At 33.1% G+C, this 18,027-nt stretch overlaps 2 protein-coding genes across 2 annotated transcripts in view; one reads left to right on the top strand and one right to left on the bottom strand.

The window, feature by feature from the left end:
• Window positions 1-16,259, bottom strand: part of LOC111641294 (regulator of microtubule dynamics protein 1-like) — a 19,691-nt gene extending 3,432 nt beyond the window's left edge. Inside the window, exons 1-7 of the mRNA XM_023387448.1 lie at window positions 16,100-16,259; window positions 10,697-10,808; window positions 3,578-3,834; window positions 2,365-2,454; window positions 1,604-1,659; window positions 1,447-1,534; window positions 1,239-1,269 (exon numbers count right to left, since the gene is read on the bottom strand). Coding sequence (XP_023243216.1) covers window positions 1,239-1,269; window positions 1,447-1,534; window positions 1,604-1,659; window positions 2,365-2,454; window positions 3,578-3,834; window positions 10,697-10,808; window positions 16,100-16,183 — 718 coding nt within the window. The 5' untranslated portion in view covers window positions 16,184-16,259. The remainder of the gene's footprint in view (window positions 1-1,238; window positions 1,270-1,446; window positions 1,535-1,603; window positions 1,660-2,364; window positions 2,455-3,577; window positions 3,835-10,696; window positions 10,809-16,099) is intronic.
• A 43-nt stretch (window positions 16,260-16,302) lies between these two features.
• The window catches only part of LOC111641287 (chloroplast stem-loop binding protein of 41 kDa b, chloroplastic-like), a 5,404-nt gene continuing 3,679 nt past the window's right edge, over window positions 16,303-18,027 (top strand). Inside the window, exon 1 of the mRNA XM_023387441.1 lies at window positions 16,303-17,537. Coding sequence (XP_023243209.1) covers window positions 16,400-17,537 — 1,138 coding nt within the window. The 5' untranslated portion in view covers window positions 16,303-16,399. The remainder of the gene's footprint in view (window positions 17,538-18,027) is intronic.

Raw genomic sequence — 18,027 nt, 5'->3', positions numbered from 1 at the left:
GAAAAGTCTTGCCACCGAGAATGCCCTTTCCGATTCAATTGATGTGATTGGAATCGTGTTTAATGCATTTAAGAGAAGACAGATATTATGTGTTTTTTCACCTGTAGCCTGGAAGATTTCGAGTTTGTTTTCGAGATTGTAATACTTCTTTTGCTCTCTAGTATTCTTGATTTGTCTACCTTGGCTGCTTTAATAGCGGCATCAAGCTTATAGCTCAATAATTCGGCAATTCGTTTGGCTTTAATAATCAGGTTTATGAAGAAAAACTTCATACTTGTGGACTTTATACTCGTTTGTATCCTTGCCCAATTTGCACAATCTGGCGTTACGCATTTATTGAAGTTACTGGGCATGGTTAAAAATTAATACAGCGTAAGCACAATTATTCCATATATTACAGGTTCTGACAAGTAAAGAATTTTCGGAGTCCTGGCACAAATAAGCTACGTATTGATTATCGACCATTTGTGACATGCCATAACGAGCAAAAATTTTTAAAAAAAATCTAATAGGTAGGTTTAAAATTAATAAATACAAATGTATTCTGACAGTGAATGAGATAATTATGCTTTTTATTTGCAAAATTTCTTAACCTTAACACAAAATAAGAAAAAAGTGAATTTTTAAGAAATTTGCGGGATTTCCCGGGTTAAAAAAACAACCGGGATCCCGTTTGAGAAACACTACGCAAAACCATGATCAACTACCAATATTCAGTCGTTTTGTTCACTTTGGTCACTGGTGAATAAAACCACTGAATACTGAAAAATCTATGCATAAGAATCCAAGATATTATTGTGCTAGGATCCGCATAGTGTATCAAACACATACCGTGTTTGGAACAATGAAATTAAATTTCTCAAATTACAACATATTATCAGTGTCTTTTGTATATTTGTTCTAGATTTATTTATTTTTCTTTTCAATCTGCTAATTGAAGAAAATATTAAAATGATGGAAAATATCAAGTAACAATAGTTACTTGATATGGAAAATATCAAGTAACAATAGTTACTTGATATTTTCCACCATTTTGAAGCAAAACAAATTATTTTCAAATTACAGGTATTAGTCGATATTAAGATATTGATTAGGTATTGATTAGGTAGGATAGAGGTATTGATTAATAAATGAACAAATTTACAGATAAACTATTTTAATTAATTAAATTTTTGATTTATTGTATAAATGGCTAATATATTAAAATAAATACAACTAAAGAGAAAAAGAATTCTTACTTTCTTCCGCTTTTTCAAAAAACTGTAAAGCCTAACAATAAAAATACATTTCTTTAGATTATGTCAATAAAATATTAAACAAATTTATTTAAAAAACCAAAATGGCATACAGAAGACTCATAATATTTCATTGTTAATTTGCATTTACAAAATCTAAAATATGCCATGAATAAATAAATATAATCTATAGAGACTTAAAGAATCTTACTTCTTCATACGTTGAAGTTGGTGGCGAGGCAAAAATAACAGATGCAATTTTTCTTTGATACCAGGGTAAATCAGCAAACGAATAACACCTTGATATTCATTGATTTGTAAATTAATATTTTACATAAATTTAATTTGTGAAAAATTAAAACACATACCAATTTCCTAATATATAAAGTGAAGTCGTATCGGTTGGACATATTTCTATCGCTTTCTAAATCAATAGATTAAATTTTAATGATGATAAACGTAATAAATTATTATACTCTTTAAAACAAATTAAAACTGTACTCTTAATTCTATAATTAAAATATGATATACAGGGTGTTCCAGCTAAAAATCGGGAGTTTAATTCTCAATATCTCCTGAGCAATTCATTTGCCTAGAAAGGATATTTGTATTCTTATAAAACATGGCACCGGAAGCGTGCTTCGTGAAGGATAGGACCACACCTCACATAGCAAAGTTTTACACTTTGTTATACACTATTCGGAGAGAGATTTCTCATTGCTATCCAGAAAAATTCAATATTGGTCACAACTGATCACGTGTGCAGACATTAATCGACGTGATTATTTTTCGTGGGACCTTTTTTAAAAAATGAAGTATTCAGACGTCACATAACAAGCCACGAAGACATGAGAATCGACATAATTCAAATTTTACAGACTATTATACCAGAAATATGAGATCGTGCCATCAGGAATTTCTGCATGCGGTTACGCGAATTAGTGTTTTGCAACGGCAGGCACATTAGACAATTTATTTGACAATATCCGAAATAAATAAGTGTATGAATTAAATCCTAAAAAATAGAACTTCAATTTATGAAAACGATTTGTTCAGGAGGTATTGAGAATTAAAATCCGGGCTTTAAGTAAGGGCACCTGTAAATTCCATAAAACTTTAGATTCATTACCTCTATGTGCTTTCGAACAAGTTTCGATTTAATGAGTCGTTCTTTCGTACCAACTTCTCTTGCAACATAATCCAATAATAAGCCGTACCACTAAATAAAACATACAAATTATTTATTGATTTACATATACAGTATTAATATTATATTAAATATTTAAACTGTACGGTGATTTACTAATACAACAATAAATATTTAAAAAATTATATTAAATAAAAAATATATTTTGTTGATTTACATAACGGAAATATTTTGACTTTTCTTCCTGTGGGCACTAAAAGACCTTTTTACAGGCCATCTCTGTTATGATATTTTATTATTAAAAACTTTTTATATTGATTTTCTTTTTGAAACCGTGTCCTGTTTTATATTTGTGGCGTAATAAACACTAGTATTGTGTTTTTATTCTAAAGACACATGGCAATACTACAATACTAGTGTTTATTACGCCACAAATATAAAACAGGACACGGTTTCAAAAAGAAAATAAAAAAAAAACTTTTTATATTATAAAATGGCAAAAAAAGCTTAATTTTGAGGGTTAGGGTGGGTTTTATAAAATTTTTAAATGCTAATAACGAGTAATATCATCATTAAGTCCGACCCTACTCGAGATATGACACATAATTCCCTCTATCCCCACCCCGTCGACCTTTGATCACCAAAATGTAATAATATCAATCTCCCTAATACACAAACCTCCCTGCAAAATTTTAGAAATTTTGTACAAAAATCACAGGAATATTAAGCTTCAAATAGGATACATTAAATGTACTTTCTACACAGTAACATCCATACAAACAAAAAAAAAGAATTTTTTTTTTGCATTTCTTCACGTTTTAAGGTGTCCTAATCCTAAGTCCAGGAGCGGATCTACATAGGGACTAATAGAGCTTAAGCCCGGTCCCACAAAAATTAAATTATTATCGTAAATTTTTAATACTTTTTCATTAACAATGAGCACTTATCGTATAGTAGAAAATAGATAATATAATAATAATGATAATTTATAGTATTATTTGTATTAACAAAAAATGGGGTCCCATCGGACTTCAATAAGCCCTAGATCCGCTCCTGCCTAAGTCCAAAAATGTAAAAATCTTCGGGGTCATTTTTTGATTGATCGCCATACTTTTCCTCTGTTATATATAACAGAACCGAAAAAGTAAAAATTAAATCTTAAGATACAATGTTTTAAAAAATTACTTAAACATACCCTGTGAGAATTATTATTATTGTCATTAATTTGAATTGCTTTTTCTGCGTAAGAGAACGCTTCGCGTAGTAAAGAAACTCTTTCTTCATTTGCTTTTGTAACGTGAGCTAATTCATAGCATATCCTCGCTAACCTCCATAAAACTTCATCGTTTTCCATGAAACTCTCTTGGTGTAGAAGATCATAAGCCTCTTTATACTTCTTATTATCGTACATTTCATCGGCTGTTTTTATGACTTTATCATATTGTCTAAAATCTATAAAAATAAATAAATAAATAAATAAATAAATGTATGACAAATATAGAATTATGACAAACATCCAAATACAGTAATACCCCGACTTACGCGAACCCGGAGTTACGCGATTTTCAAATCTCATCGATTCGTCTTTTGTTTGAGCGCCACGCAACCCTTGATTACTCACTCCCCCACACCATTGTTCAGCTTACATGTTAGGATGTGTCGCGCGGAATCCACACATAGCTACAATTTATTTTGTGTTATTTATTTCTGTGTTTATTATATCTACGGAGACTCGAGAGACTCTACTATGTCATCCAAACGAAGTAGAACTAATTCTTCTGCATAAAACAAGAAAAGAAAAACTTTATCTTTGGAATGTAAAGTTAACATTGGGTATGTTCGTAAAGTCGAACGAGTTAAACGAGAATGACGTCATCGTTATTCCTATTTCGTTAGACTTTTCGAACGATTCGTTACTAACGCGTTTAACTCGTTTGACTTTACGAACGTACCCATTATTAAAGACTTCGATACAAAAATGAAAATTTGTGAATTGGCAAAGAAGTTTGATCTACCGGAATTGTCGGTCAGAACAATTATAAAAGGCAAAGAAAAAATTCTCGAAGCTGTGAAAAATGCTCAATCTTTAAATTCAAGCATCATTCGTAAACGTCACAGTATTATCGCTGAGATGGAAACAATGTTAAAATTATGGCGTAATAATCAAGTAAATGTGAAAAATTGTAAAATAATATAGGCCTAATTTGTTATACATATGTATTATCTAAGATTTTATTAAACATTTTTTTCTAAATTATTGTTTTCTTTAGTCTCCGGCCCCAATTAAAAATTATTTGTATGTATTTATATGCGAAATTATACCCCGACTTACGCGAATTCGACTTACGCGGTTACCGCTCGGTCCCACCTATCGCGTAAGTTCGGGGTATTACTATATCCTAATTATGGCACAGCGGTCCTTAGTCTAACGCAAACCGCTAGATGTATTCGTCTGATTTATTTACTAGTATTAAATTATCAAATATTCGCTTACTCATATCATTTGATTCTGCTATGAACAAATTCTTAGTTAATAATTTCATTTAATCATATCTTAAAATTTGTTAGAATAAACATAACAACGTTGCTACAAGTTAACAACTTATGGCATGAACAAAGACGAAACCTGATGACGTCGTTAATTTTGTTAATAATTTTTCACCTCTCATCGATTAACATAGTATTACGTCGTGTGACTTACTTTTTTTAATCAAAAGTTTCCAAAAACGCGAGCCAAAATTTTGTTAATGTCGCGCAGTGAAGCACCTTTGGATGTTTTATCTGAATGGAAACAAAATTCAAGTGCTTCACTGCATGACATCAACAAAATTTTCTTGTGTCTTTGGATTTATTTGTTTGTTTTGGATTTCTTTCACGTTTACTGGTACATAAACGTGTTAAATTTGTACCAAACAAACGCGTATTCTTACTAATTTTTGTATGGCCTATAACTTTCTAATTGATATTTTTGTTCATGGATGCACGATTTTAAAAATATTTTTGGATGACTTTGAAAAGGCCTTCTAGGTCTATTTTATAGTCACCAATAAATTCAGTACGCATCATAACATATACTCCCATTATTTATCTTGGCCTGCTCTCATCCGTAGAGTCATTACAATACGCGTAACTTGACTTTTGGGATACCCTGTATATGTATTTCTGAATTGTCTTTTTTTTTTACCTGGACACAGAGCCGAAAGGATCTAATAGACATAACTTTTCACGAGTGCGATTTAAAATGACTAAAATGGCACTTCTGCTTAGTTATTAATTAAAAAATCCAGTAACGAGTTGCTTAAATGTTTAGAACTATCAAGCTGAGCTGAGGTCTGGATAGTCAGGCTGTGAGCAGCCAGCTGAGTTGTGAATTCGGACTGGAGCTGAGATCTAAGCTGAGCTGGAGTGTGTTGCAGCAAAGTCCATTTTTATTGTATGCTCTTTATTAACTTAGGCTACTTAACTTACGACCTAGTTGAAACTTTGCATATACTGTATGTGTGTTCCCGATAACCATACATTTTTTTAGTTTTAAACTATTTTAGCGATTAGCAAAACTTAGCGAATAATTAAATTTGTAAATAAAATCTGCTTACAGAAGATGCCACAAGTAGCTTAATAAATTAAGCAGGGAAGTGTACCCTTTAAGTCGTGCAAAAGTGACAAGATGGGAAGGGAGTCTCTTTTACCTGATAGGATTGAAGTTGAGGACAGTTTTATTTTGTTTTTCTACATTTATATAGGTTATATTTCATTATGACACGGGATGGCAAGGAAAAGTAATACCGTGGTGATACTGCATTATAGCAGTAGTGAAAGCAAAAGCAGCAATTGAAATAAAATGTTGTCGCGCAATGGCGTAGCGTGGGTGTCAGCCGCCCGGGTCGGAGGAAAATTTCGCCGGCCCCTTATTTAGGTATCTCAATTTAAAAGACTAAAATTCAGTTTCGTCACAGAATAAGTAATGAAAAATTCCGTGCTATTGTTGCCACCTTTTTAAAATCGCCGACCCTGACGGCAGGTGAGGTTTGTTCGAACAGAAGTTCCTGACGCATGCGTATATCATTTTGCAATGAAGAATAATTTGCAGTGCATGCTGGTTCTAAATCAATTACAGTTAGCGACTAGGGAGACTTCGATAGGAGTAACGTAAGTAATCTAGATGACTTAACCCTATTGGATATTGGAGGTGTATATGGGTGCGAATGAATCGTACAAGCAAAAAAAAAAAAAAAAAAAAACAGGTCGATAGGTTGCGCACGATATCCCCGAACAGCGAGTCGGATGGTAATACTATTCCCACTATTCCGTGCTGATTTCATTCGGTCCGAATCGTAGGTGGACGAAAATATGAAATAAAATGGTTCAAATTCTTACAAGATATTATTATTATTTATTGTGTAATTTTGCCGCCCCTAAAAAGTGCCGCCCGGGGCGGGCCGCCCCTGCCGCCCCCCTACGCTACGCTACTGTTGTCGCGGGCTAAAGATTGCATAATCGTAAGGTGAAAAATTCACATCGAGCTGCGCTAAGCTGTAAAGTCAATCTGCGATTGTGGACTCCAGCTGAGAGCTGAATTAATCGTCAAAATTCTGAGATATAGCTCAGCTCAGATCAGCTCATTTGGTAGAACTCTACTTAGAGAAAAGTATTATTTCTGCATGCATACTATTTCCACACAACACACATATCAATGTTATGCGTGCAGTGTTATCATGACTTAATCAGCAATTTCACATAATAATTTATTTAATAATATTTTTTTCCTGAAAATACATAATTGAAAATAATATTTTCCTGGAAGTAAAATATATTTTTTTCCACTATATATTTCGGAGAATTATATTTTCCTCGAGGAAAATATTTATTTATGCTACTCTATCGAGTTTGAAAGAATTTTAAAATCATGTATATACAATAATCAGCAATTATTGTATGAATATATAAGAAAGTTTAATTTTTATTGATTTTCTTTTTGAAACCGTGTCCTGTTTTATATTTGTGGTGTAGTAAACACTAGTATTGTGTTTTATTCCAAAGACACATGGCAAATTTTCCATCAAATTCCTTTATTAGTTGATCTGTTGTGCAACTGCAGTTCGAAAAGTCGTTTGAGTCAAAGACTTGACAAAAGGAATATTTGTGTATCGACTCAACTAATAAAGGAATTTGATGGAAAATTTGCCATGTGTCTTTGGAATAAAACACAATACTAGTGTTTACTACACCACAAATTTAATTTTTATTATTTTCACTATAAATATTTTAAAATAAAAATTTCTAAACTATTTTATCCAACTACAAAAAGCACGACAGATTGCTTTAACAGAGGACGAGCACATCGCGGTTCTAGACTTCGAGAGTTTATACTCATAGGTTAAGCTGTAACCATGCCATGAGTATCTCATGCGCGAATTAGGTAAATACATTAAAGAATCTACCGGATTGCAGGAAGACTTGCATAAATTATATGATGTAGTTTGCTACTCTTCATTCTTCAAGTTCGGAAAAAAATCTATATACAACAATCCTGCTAATGGGTAGTCCAATGGCAGAATTGTTATGCGAGTTAGTGATTGGTTGAAAGAAAAGTGCTAATCGGATTCATGGATAACATCCTTCTGTACAGACGATACGTAGATAATGTATTAATAGTTAAGAGAAATAAACCTAAGATAAACGAATTTATATGTCACATGAAACATACAAAATTCCAATCACGTTAAATGAAGAGAACTAGATCAGTCGCTACTGGGTGCAATCTTCCCATAAGGATAACAGAACATGAGTACGATGTTAGAAAAGAAAAATACAACACAGTATTGGCAGCGCTAACCTCTAAAATACTCTGCATTTTGATAAAGCTTTTACGCATCATTGTAAATCCACGGGTAGGACAAACAACTGAGAAAAGTACCATCTACAAGCAAGCCATGAACCACAAAAATGCTAACTGCCTATCGACGTCATGGAAATATCTTGCGTAATGATGTTAAACCTTAATACAAAAAGTTATATCTGTATTAGATAAGTATTGATGTTTATATACGTATTAATTACGTATTTTCATATAATCATTTGATTTATTTTGGAGTTGTACGGGTCGGGGACCGTCAAAAATTAGATTACGCAAGTTTGGGGTAAGGTCCTGCCACCAGGTGTGTTTTGTCGGACACACCGCCGAGTTAGAAAAAAAAATACAGTGGGTGATCCGTTAATTAATTAACGAACACTTTCGCGAAAGATTTTTATGATCGGATGATCGGACAACGAACACATGTTCGGATAACAAACACTTTACAGAACAAACATAAAAAGAAGTAACAGAAAATAACGAATACCGATTGATTTTCCCTTGTCTTCAGGTAACAATTCGAAACCTTTCAGAGCGCGGGAGACGTCAACATCGACGCTCAACCCGATACCGATCGGATAGTATCCCTTCGAATTTTGAAACTCTCCCCTGTAATTCCAGCTTTTTGTTTACCTTTCTGACAAATGATTTTTTATAGTCTTCGCGACTGTCGGACGGATACTTGTTAAGTTTTGCGTCGGGGTTTATTTACGAAAGGTGAAAGATGTGCCATCAGATATTCGTTAACGTTTTAATACCAAATTTCGAATTTCATCCGGGCCTTGCATTTAAATAATTTTTTGTGGGCTAGTTGATTTCTGTTCTCTGAATTTTTGTAAGTGCTTTTCTGAACTTTTTATTTAAAAAAGAAACTGATAATATTATGGAGCATAAAAAAAGGAATGTCAAGAACTGTGCTGACCGTAGAAACCAAGTAAGAGATAATAGTCAAGGTAGAAAGTGGCACAATATGTCTGATGTTGCTAGGCAGTATGGCTTGAACAGATCTACAGTAGGCACAATCTTAGCTATGAAAGATATATCAAGAAGTCTCAAGCTGCTAATGGAGTAATGAAAATCACATCTGAGAAATAAAAAGCATTTTAGAGCTCATAATGGAACCTGAAACTGACCTGACGACAGAAGAACTCCGGGGATGTCAGAACAACGATCATCCAAGTGGCATCCAAACCAGAATAAGGTTAATTGGGTTGGGGATCTTTACAATTACAATACTATTCATTACTTCCGAAAAATCCTAAAGAAAACAGAAAAGCAATCGAGATTGGACAGATTATTTAACCTCCACAGACGGAAAAAACACGACTAATAAATGCAAGACTGCATATATATATGTATTTTTACTATTACATATAAATAAACGTAGTAAAAAAGTATATATTTTTTTATTTTTTGGAGTCTCCGGAACGAATTAATCAAATTCCCATAAAAACGTACGGTAAATCGATAATCGGTTAACAAACAATTCGGATAACGAACAAAGTCTTGGAACGGATTATGTTCGTTAACCGATCACCCACTGTAGTTATGACGCTAGGGTAAGAGTCCCTCCGAAGTCCAGGAATGAGCCTCTCAGGAGGATGAATGCAGGGTCAAGTACAAATAAGAGTTTAATATAGAAAAACAAAGTTCTGAACAAAATTATAAAATCAAATTTAGGAAATTGGTCTATTTCTATCTATAAAACGAGGGGCTACCTAACGGGGGGATTTGAACCCTGCACGACTCACAACATACCAGGAAAGAGTTGTCTTCTCTTTAAACGCTGTTTTTAAAAAACCTTTAAAAATGTTTTAGACAGTTATTTTAAACAAACGAGTTGCGTAACTTTCCCTGAAACATTTAACCACCGAAATTTAATAGCATTAATGCCCCTAATATCCAAACCTCCCTGCAAAATTTCAGAAATTTTCGACAAAGGACACAAGAATTATTAAGTTTCAAAGTGGGTGAACAAAAACCCACTTTGAAGCTTAATAACTCCCCCACACAAACATTAATATCTATATATATTAAAAATTGAATTGTGACTTTACAAAAAAATTATAATTTTTTTTTCTGTAAATAGTCACAATTCAATTTTTAATAGAAGATATCCTGGGTTATTCATGTTATCATGTATGCTGTTATCGATACATATGTTTCGAGGTCCCCTGAATCGATACACATAAAACTACAAGTAAATTTTAGGGAATACATTAAATATATAAGGAAAACTACTTCCCCGGCGCGATGTATATGCCAAGCAGCCTGCTACAGAGTGAATAAGACATTTTCTCGATTTTGCTCTATAATTTTTATAAAATGATTATTTAAAACATTAAAAAAATTATTTTATCTTATAAATTATATTTCTGTAACATTTAATCCCAAGTTCTAAAAAGCTTAACTATTCGTTGAATAATTTTAAAGAATAATTAGTTGTAAAATTTTAATTACCCATTTTTTCGTTCTTCTTACATGCAGCAATAAATAAAACAGTCCAAGATGGCAGAAAACTTATGAACGATGACCTTTGATGTAATGTAACCAACTGAATTATCTTTCTAAGCTGTAAAAGTTAATAATACAGTATATCAATAGTCTTATAAAAATAAAATCTTTATACTATATGTTATCATATCAGTAATAAAAGTTTACATGAATTGAATTTACTGATTATTCGGTTAAGATAATATATCAGATTACATGCTAATTCATATCAATTAAATATATTGGAAGTATTTAAAGTTTGAGACGTTATAAAATGACCTCGAACTTTAAATAGGGCGAGTCACGTTGAAAGTATTATTGGATACTTAAAAACTATCAGAGAAATATCAGATGAGGCATAAATTATGAATCACTCTAAGCTGGTCTATTTAACACAAGGAATGAAGAGTATCAACTATGGTACGAAACGAAAACAAAGATGATTTCTTGAAAAGTTAAAAAAGTAAATGAATTTTAATTGAAACTTATTTACTTTTCTCTTAATATATGAAATACAGTAGAACCTCGATTATCCGGACTAATTGGAGATGAAGGTAATCCGGATAAGGAAAAATCCAGATAATCGAAACAAATACTTTAATTTGTCTTTTAATGATAATACAACACGTTTCTTTTCGATGACATATCGGTAATATTAAAAGTAAATACTGTATTTAAATCGTGATCAAATTTTCAACAAACAAACGTTCGTATTGAATTTGGACTACTACTGACCAACGCTAACAGACTACCTATTGTTTAAAAGGCTCTCTGGTGGCGCAAGAAGACGGATTTTATAAAATAAAAAGCAGTTGAAACTGCATTTTTATGAATAAAAATTTGACAAACTATTTATCGTTTTATGACGAGTAAAATTTTTTCGTCGCGTTCGCGGCTTTTAAGTAATGCGTAAACCTTCGAGGCGCGAGGCCCTTCGGACCGCGAGGCATAGGCGGTGGCCCACGTCGTCCATGCCTTACGCCGCCCTTGGTCATAGAAATGATGTAATTTGAATATAAATTATTTATAAATACGTATGTCAAGTTATATTTTTATTACTACGTAAAATATATTTAAGAGTTTACGACCACTGTGCTGGGTGAGACGTTGTTGAAACAAAAAAAGTTATGCATTCCATCACGTACATAAACAGTGCCGTAATTCGCCAAGTGCAAATCAGCAAATTCGTAAAATTTTTGTTTATTTTGAACAATCCGGATAATCGAAAATCCGGATAATGGAGGTCCGGATAATGGAGGTTCTACTGTAAATAGTAACGTGTAAAAAAAAAGCAAAATATAAAATTGAGATTCACGACTTATTTAAATATTTTCGAGTAAATCTGATCTTTTTCATCACCACAACCACCTAACGATCTATTACAAGCTATCCCAATCAATATTTTCTAACAAATGCAATCTCTATAGTCAAATAGTTCCTTAATTTTTCGGATCCATCAGACAAAACTAGGTTGCTGATGTTAATTTGTCTTCACTATTCTCGATAATGATCTTTATCAGAAATCCTTCGTTAACCGTATTCTTGCTGATGATATAGGCCTAAGAAAGGATATTTGCTTTATTAAATAAAAAAAAAAACCTGAGATTTTCGTTATGCCTTTTTTCATATGTTTCAATGATTTACAATATCTTTTCATCCTCTAGTTGGCCAATTTTCGCAACAATGGAGGATCAAACAGTGAAAGGCACCAAGCGCAATCTAGTTTGGAGTTCCTTTTGCTCTAAATATAATGAGAGCTCGATTTAACGAACGAAATTTCCGGTCTTTATGTCATATTCGAAAATTAACACTCTTTTAATTTTAAAATGCTTTTTATACGTAATTAAATCAACATGATTTTTTTCAAATTCGAGTCACTGTTTCACAACCATATCTTATTGTTAATCGAAGATAATTTAGATATAGTTTTCCTTAAATTTTCTCAAAAATATTTTTGATTTCGCAAAATGTTAATAATGTCTTTCCCATTATCGATTGATCTTTTCCTTGTATTTTTTTCATTGCTTTTGCAATTGATATTATCTCTAAGACATTTAAAATTATTTTAATTAAACAGCTAGTTACTGGTATCTACAAACAGGTTAGTTGAAAATACCTCTCAACAAACATACGTATATATGTATTTCTTAATATATTGTTTCAATCAATTCTGTTTATTATTGTCCCTTTCTCAATGAATGTTTTTCACAGCATTGAGCACCCAGAGAGGGGCCAAGGGATCTTGACGTTCTTTAAATAGAAAAGAAAACAAACACTAGAAAATTTTCCAAAAATCTTTTCCTAATTAAACTTCATTTTTTATTTATATTGTATCCTGACTTCTATTTCTATATTATTTATAAATTCGTGGTCACATAAGGAGAAAATTTTATTGAATTTACATTAAAAAGTTTTTATCAGTTAAACTCGGCTCTCTCCAAGATTAAATCGGAGCTCGCCACTGATCTGAGCTCACGGAAACTACCAATACGTCAACATCATCAGCAAAAGTAAAAATTGTATTATTACATGTAAGGCTGCATTAAATTTCAACACAATATTATATTTTACATTGTTCCATATAGGCCTATTGATCTTTACCCATTTCTTTAACCTTCTTAAGAGAAAAATTAAAATTGAAAAAGGGCAGGAATGGCGAATGTATGGCAAGCGTGTCCAAAGCGAGATGTCGGAAGAATCTGCTGCCTGGCACACAACATATTGTATTGATACAACTTCCTTTATATTTTACTACATAAATCTTAAATTTTTTTTTCTACTCCTTGTTTTAAATTCTATTCTGTTTATCGTCCTTTTCTTCATCAACTCTTTCAAATTTATTCTAATTAAATACATTCAAAACATTTCATTCTATTTGAATTCCAAATCATCGGCACGCATGTCTTTTGAATTTAAATATACTTTGTGGGTCGTAGGAAGAGAAAAAATAGTGTTCCGGCGCAAAAAGAAAGGTTGTCATGATTACGCCATGATCTCTTAATTTCTTTATAAGGATTTTACTTTCATTAATTGCCTTATTTAGTTATTTTAACTTTTCTAGTTTCTAAATATTCTTAGGAAGAGATTATGGCTGTCTTAAACCAAACTCTAGAATATCGATTTCGGTTTTGTATATAGGTTATCGTCACAGCACTAGTAGAGGGATAAACTATTTCCGAGAAGGAGATAGTAATACTTTAGAGATAACCCCTTTTTCCTATGAAGAAATCTAGTTGTGAAGGGGGAAAGCGCACTGAGTAGCGCTGATGCCTATAAGTGTGCCAAAATGTAATAATTTAAAATTTCATAACACAGTGTAATGGCTGACAATAATACTGTCTTTACAGATCTGCAATTTTTTCCTTTTCTGTAACGCGAACCCTCGACAGCCGTTTCTCCGATATCTTTATTGTGGGAAAGTATAAATTCGGTACTTTTCTCGTAACAGTCCCTTTTTATCATCTCTGCAGGGCACGGTACATCTTCCGAATTACAAAAGATTTCCAGTTTGTGAAGTCCGATACTTCCGTCACATTCTCCGTCAATAATAATAATAATAATAATAATAAGTTGACTAACTTGTAAGTGCCATGTTTTCTTGGAACAAAGCGAAAATTACAGTAATATTTCAGAATTAGGAAAGAGATTAGTTTGACACTGTTGCACGCTAACGAGTAATTTGAAATTACAATTGTATCGTAATATTGCAGCAAAAAGTAGTTGGCCTTAGCCAGACTGGTTGGACCTGTTCATAGTGGCTTGCTTTCGCACATAGACTGAAATGGAGAGTTCCTAAATGCAACGTTTTGACAATATTTTCTATGTCAGCAATATGTGCTTACCACGAGAAAATGAGTGCCGGATGACCGCGGTGATTAAGATATCAGTCTACCGCTCGTAGGGACCCCGGATCGAATCCGAGCTGTCGTTCTTCCGCGAAAAATTCATGGCGTTTTTCGGGTAAGAACGACCCCGGTCACTCAATTGTGAGCTTGGCACGATGGGTATGGAAAAATAGCGATACGTTACGACATAAAACATGCATAAGATATCCATCACTACATGGATGGACGGAAGAACTCGGTAGCTCTAATACTGTATAAGCAAAGCAAAACGTTGATTTTAGAAACGTATGCAAGCGCTTAACGCTACCATAATGTTGAGATAGTGAACGACAGAATTTGATCCTTACGTTACCAGTTAGACAGCGTTTTTACGTTGACTTTAGTAATTTTACCAAATGGGGCCGTCAACTGGTGAAGGACAGTCCATGACGGATCGTTCAAAGAATTCATGTTACAATCCAAACTTTAATACAAATCTGAGTCCCAATAGTTAAGGCCATTAAGGCGTCAGCCTATCGCTCTAGTTGACTCGAAATCGAATCCGGACGGAAAATCCCAAAAATTTTTCATGGACGATCTGTACCAAATTTGTAGTCATTCGTCCTTTTCCATTGTTAGTTCGAAATTAAATAGTTTAGAATAGACTCTTTCTTAGTGTTTTTTAAAAACTCTTTCTGCCCTGCAGGCTCTATGAGGGTCTCTTTTAGTAAGCCTATTATAGAATCGGTCAGGTCCACAATGGGGAGACCGGGTGGGGCCCGACATATCCGGATGGACCAACCCCCGATAAACTCCTGGCCCGTCCGAATTCGATCCTGGGTCTCGTAGAGCGGTAGGCTGCCACCTTGACCGCTCGGCCATCCGACCTTTGCGTTTTCTTAGTGTTCACAGGACACAGTCAAAAAATGAAAACACAAAAAGAGAAACAAATGTTTTCATTTTTTGACTCCACCGAGAGGGCCTTTTAAGTGGTGAGGTATGGGGCCCGACAAATCTGGGACGGATCGCCCACGGTAAATTCTTGGTGTTATTCACCCGAATTTGATTCCGGGTTCCTAGAGCGGAAGGAAGACGCCTTAACCGCTTCGACCATCCAGCCTTGAGGCCTGGCCTTCTCGGTCGTCCGGCAGTCAACAAAAATTAAAGTTAAAATCCTTGAATCAAAGAATAAAATAAAATTAAAAAATGATGTAAAACTTTATCACAAATTCAAATGATACAAGTACTATTCAAAATTAAGTTATCATGTGGTGGTGTGGAGGACAAAGGAAGGATGACAAAGAAGTAACCATAAAATCAAACAGGATATTTATTCAACTACAGCTACTTAGTCCTTCGTACACCTGGTTCGTTTACACTAAACACACTTGATCCCAAACTATAGTACGTGCACAAGTTCGAATCCGTCCGACAAAATTCTATATTTTCACAAATAGAACACGTGCTCGCGACAATAAAANTATTAAATATAACCAATCAATAACTTAAATTTAATTTTAAACGTATAAAGTAGTTGCATTCTTACTTCAAATTTAGGATATTTCCAGTTGATTTTCTTCATTCGAAAAATGGGAGTTAATATCCTGCTAAATTTTGTTACTCCACTCATACTTAATTCGTAGTTGTACACTAGTTGTACAGAACGACGACAAATACAAAGTAAACATTCAATCGAAATTATTACTATTAAAATATGACAAAAGATGGCGGTAATGTGGTAGAAACGGAAGTTCAATTGACATCTTCCTGTGTGTAACATGATGAGAAGATTGAAATCGACAGATATAATAAATCCTTCATTTTAATATTGCACGCACACTAAAAAATGATTTTGATATTGGTAACTACTTGTTTATTAATTCAATGTGTTTCTGCTAAAAATATCCTTGTGTTTGGTGGTAATGGGTTTCTCGGATCTGAAGTGGTTTACGATTTGATATTAAAAGGACACGATGTTACAATTGTTAATCGTGGAACTCCGTATTGGGACTTTGAAAGTAGGATAAAACCTTTAGTCAATCATATAATATGTGACAGATACACTGGATTGAAACATTGTTCTTCTTTTGTTTCTTTCATACAAAATGTTAAATTTGATTTTGTCATAGATTTCAGTTGTTATCATTCTAAAGTTTTGGGAGATTCTCTCTCTCTCCTTACTGGTAAAACTGATCTTTATATCTTTATCAGCACAGATTCAGTCTATGAAGTATGTGTAACTAAGACCCCGGCTACTGAATCTAGTGAGGATGATGCTGTGAGACCAACGAATGAAGAAGAGAGATCAAATCTTAATTCTAAAGATTCTTATGGACATCGTAAATTAGCCTGTGAAGAATTACTGAACAAGCAGCGTTCGGAAGGAGGAATACCGTTTGTGATACTGCGTTTACCCGATGTTATTGGACCGCGTGACAACACCCATCGCTGGTGGATGTATCAGTTGTGGATACAATATCACAATATCACTGGAATTCCAATATATGTTCCTCAAAAAGTTCTAAGAACTTTAAGCAGCATGGTATATGTTGGTGATGTTAGTAAAGTTATTATTCATATTCTTCATAAAGTTGATAGTAAAGAAAGTAATAATATTGTGGATGGAGTCTTTAATCTAGGTTTCAATGAAAACTTTAATTTGAAAAAAATTTTATACAAAATTCAGACTTTATTAGGAATTAATGGAGTGGAATATCAATATCCTTCATCTGAAGATGCATTTCATCTGTATCCTTCTGTATATCGTGGTCCTGTTAATATTACAAAAGCACAAAAATATCTTGATTGGAATCCCACACCTTGGGATGTTGTTGCAAAAACAAATGTTGAGTTTTATAAACAAGCCTTTTATACTTTTGAACAAGAAAGAAATGAAGTATTACAAAAACTTGAAACTTACGCTGTAGCACCATCTCATATTGATATATTTCAACAGACTACTCGAAAAGATATAGAAAAGCATTGTAAGTAGAACACCAGGCTAATTTTAATAACTACATTATAAAAAAAAATATTTACCAGTAATTTTAAATATTCCAGCATTTAATTTTGAATAATGTATTTATATTTAATTGATATATGTATATATGATGTCACAAATTTTTCAATATTTCTTAGAAATAATTATATATACCCATCATGGGCAAATGCGGCTCCGAGAGCCACATGTGGCTCTTTTTTGAGTTACATGTGGCTCTTGCTGAAAGTGTTAATTTCTGCTTTTTATTATTATTTTTACAATTTTATTTCCACAATTTTGTGAAAATATGTTTATTAAAAAAATTCAATATTTGTTTTATATAATATTTATATTATATAATAAAATTGCGGTACAGAACTGCAGTACAGAAAAAAGCACAGAACTGCGGCTCCCATGCATTTTGCAAAACCTACATTTCGGCTCCCACTGAACTCTTGCTTGCCCACCCCTGCAATACAATATAAATATTCTAT

This window comes from Centruroides sculpturatus, unplaced genomic scaffold (assembly GCF_000671375.1).
Source record: "Centruroides sculpturatus isolate CEXI.00-Female unplaced genomic scaffold, Cexi_2.0 scaffold101, whole genome shotgun sequence".
NCBI lineage: Eukaryota > Metazoa > Arthropoda > Arachnida > Scorpiones > Buthidae > Centruroides > Centruroides sculpturatus.
The sequence above is the reverse complement of the archived record's forward strand: the minus strand, read 5'-3'. Positions and strand labels throughout refer to the sequence as shown.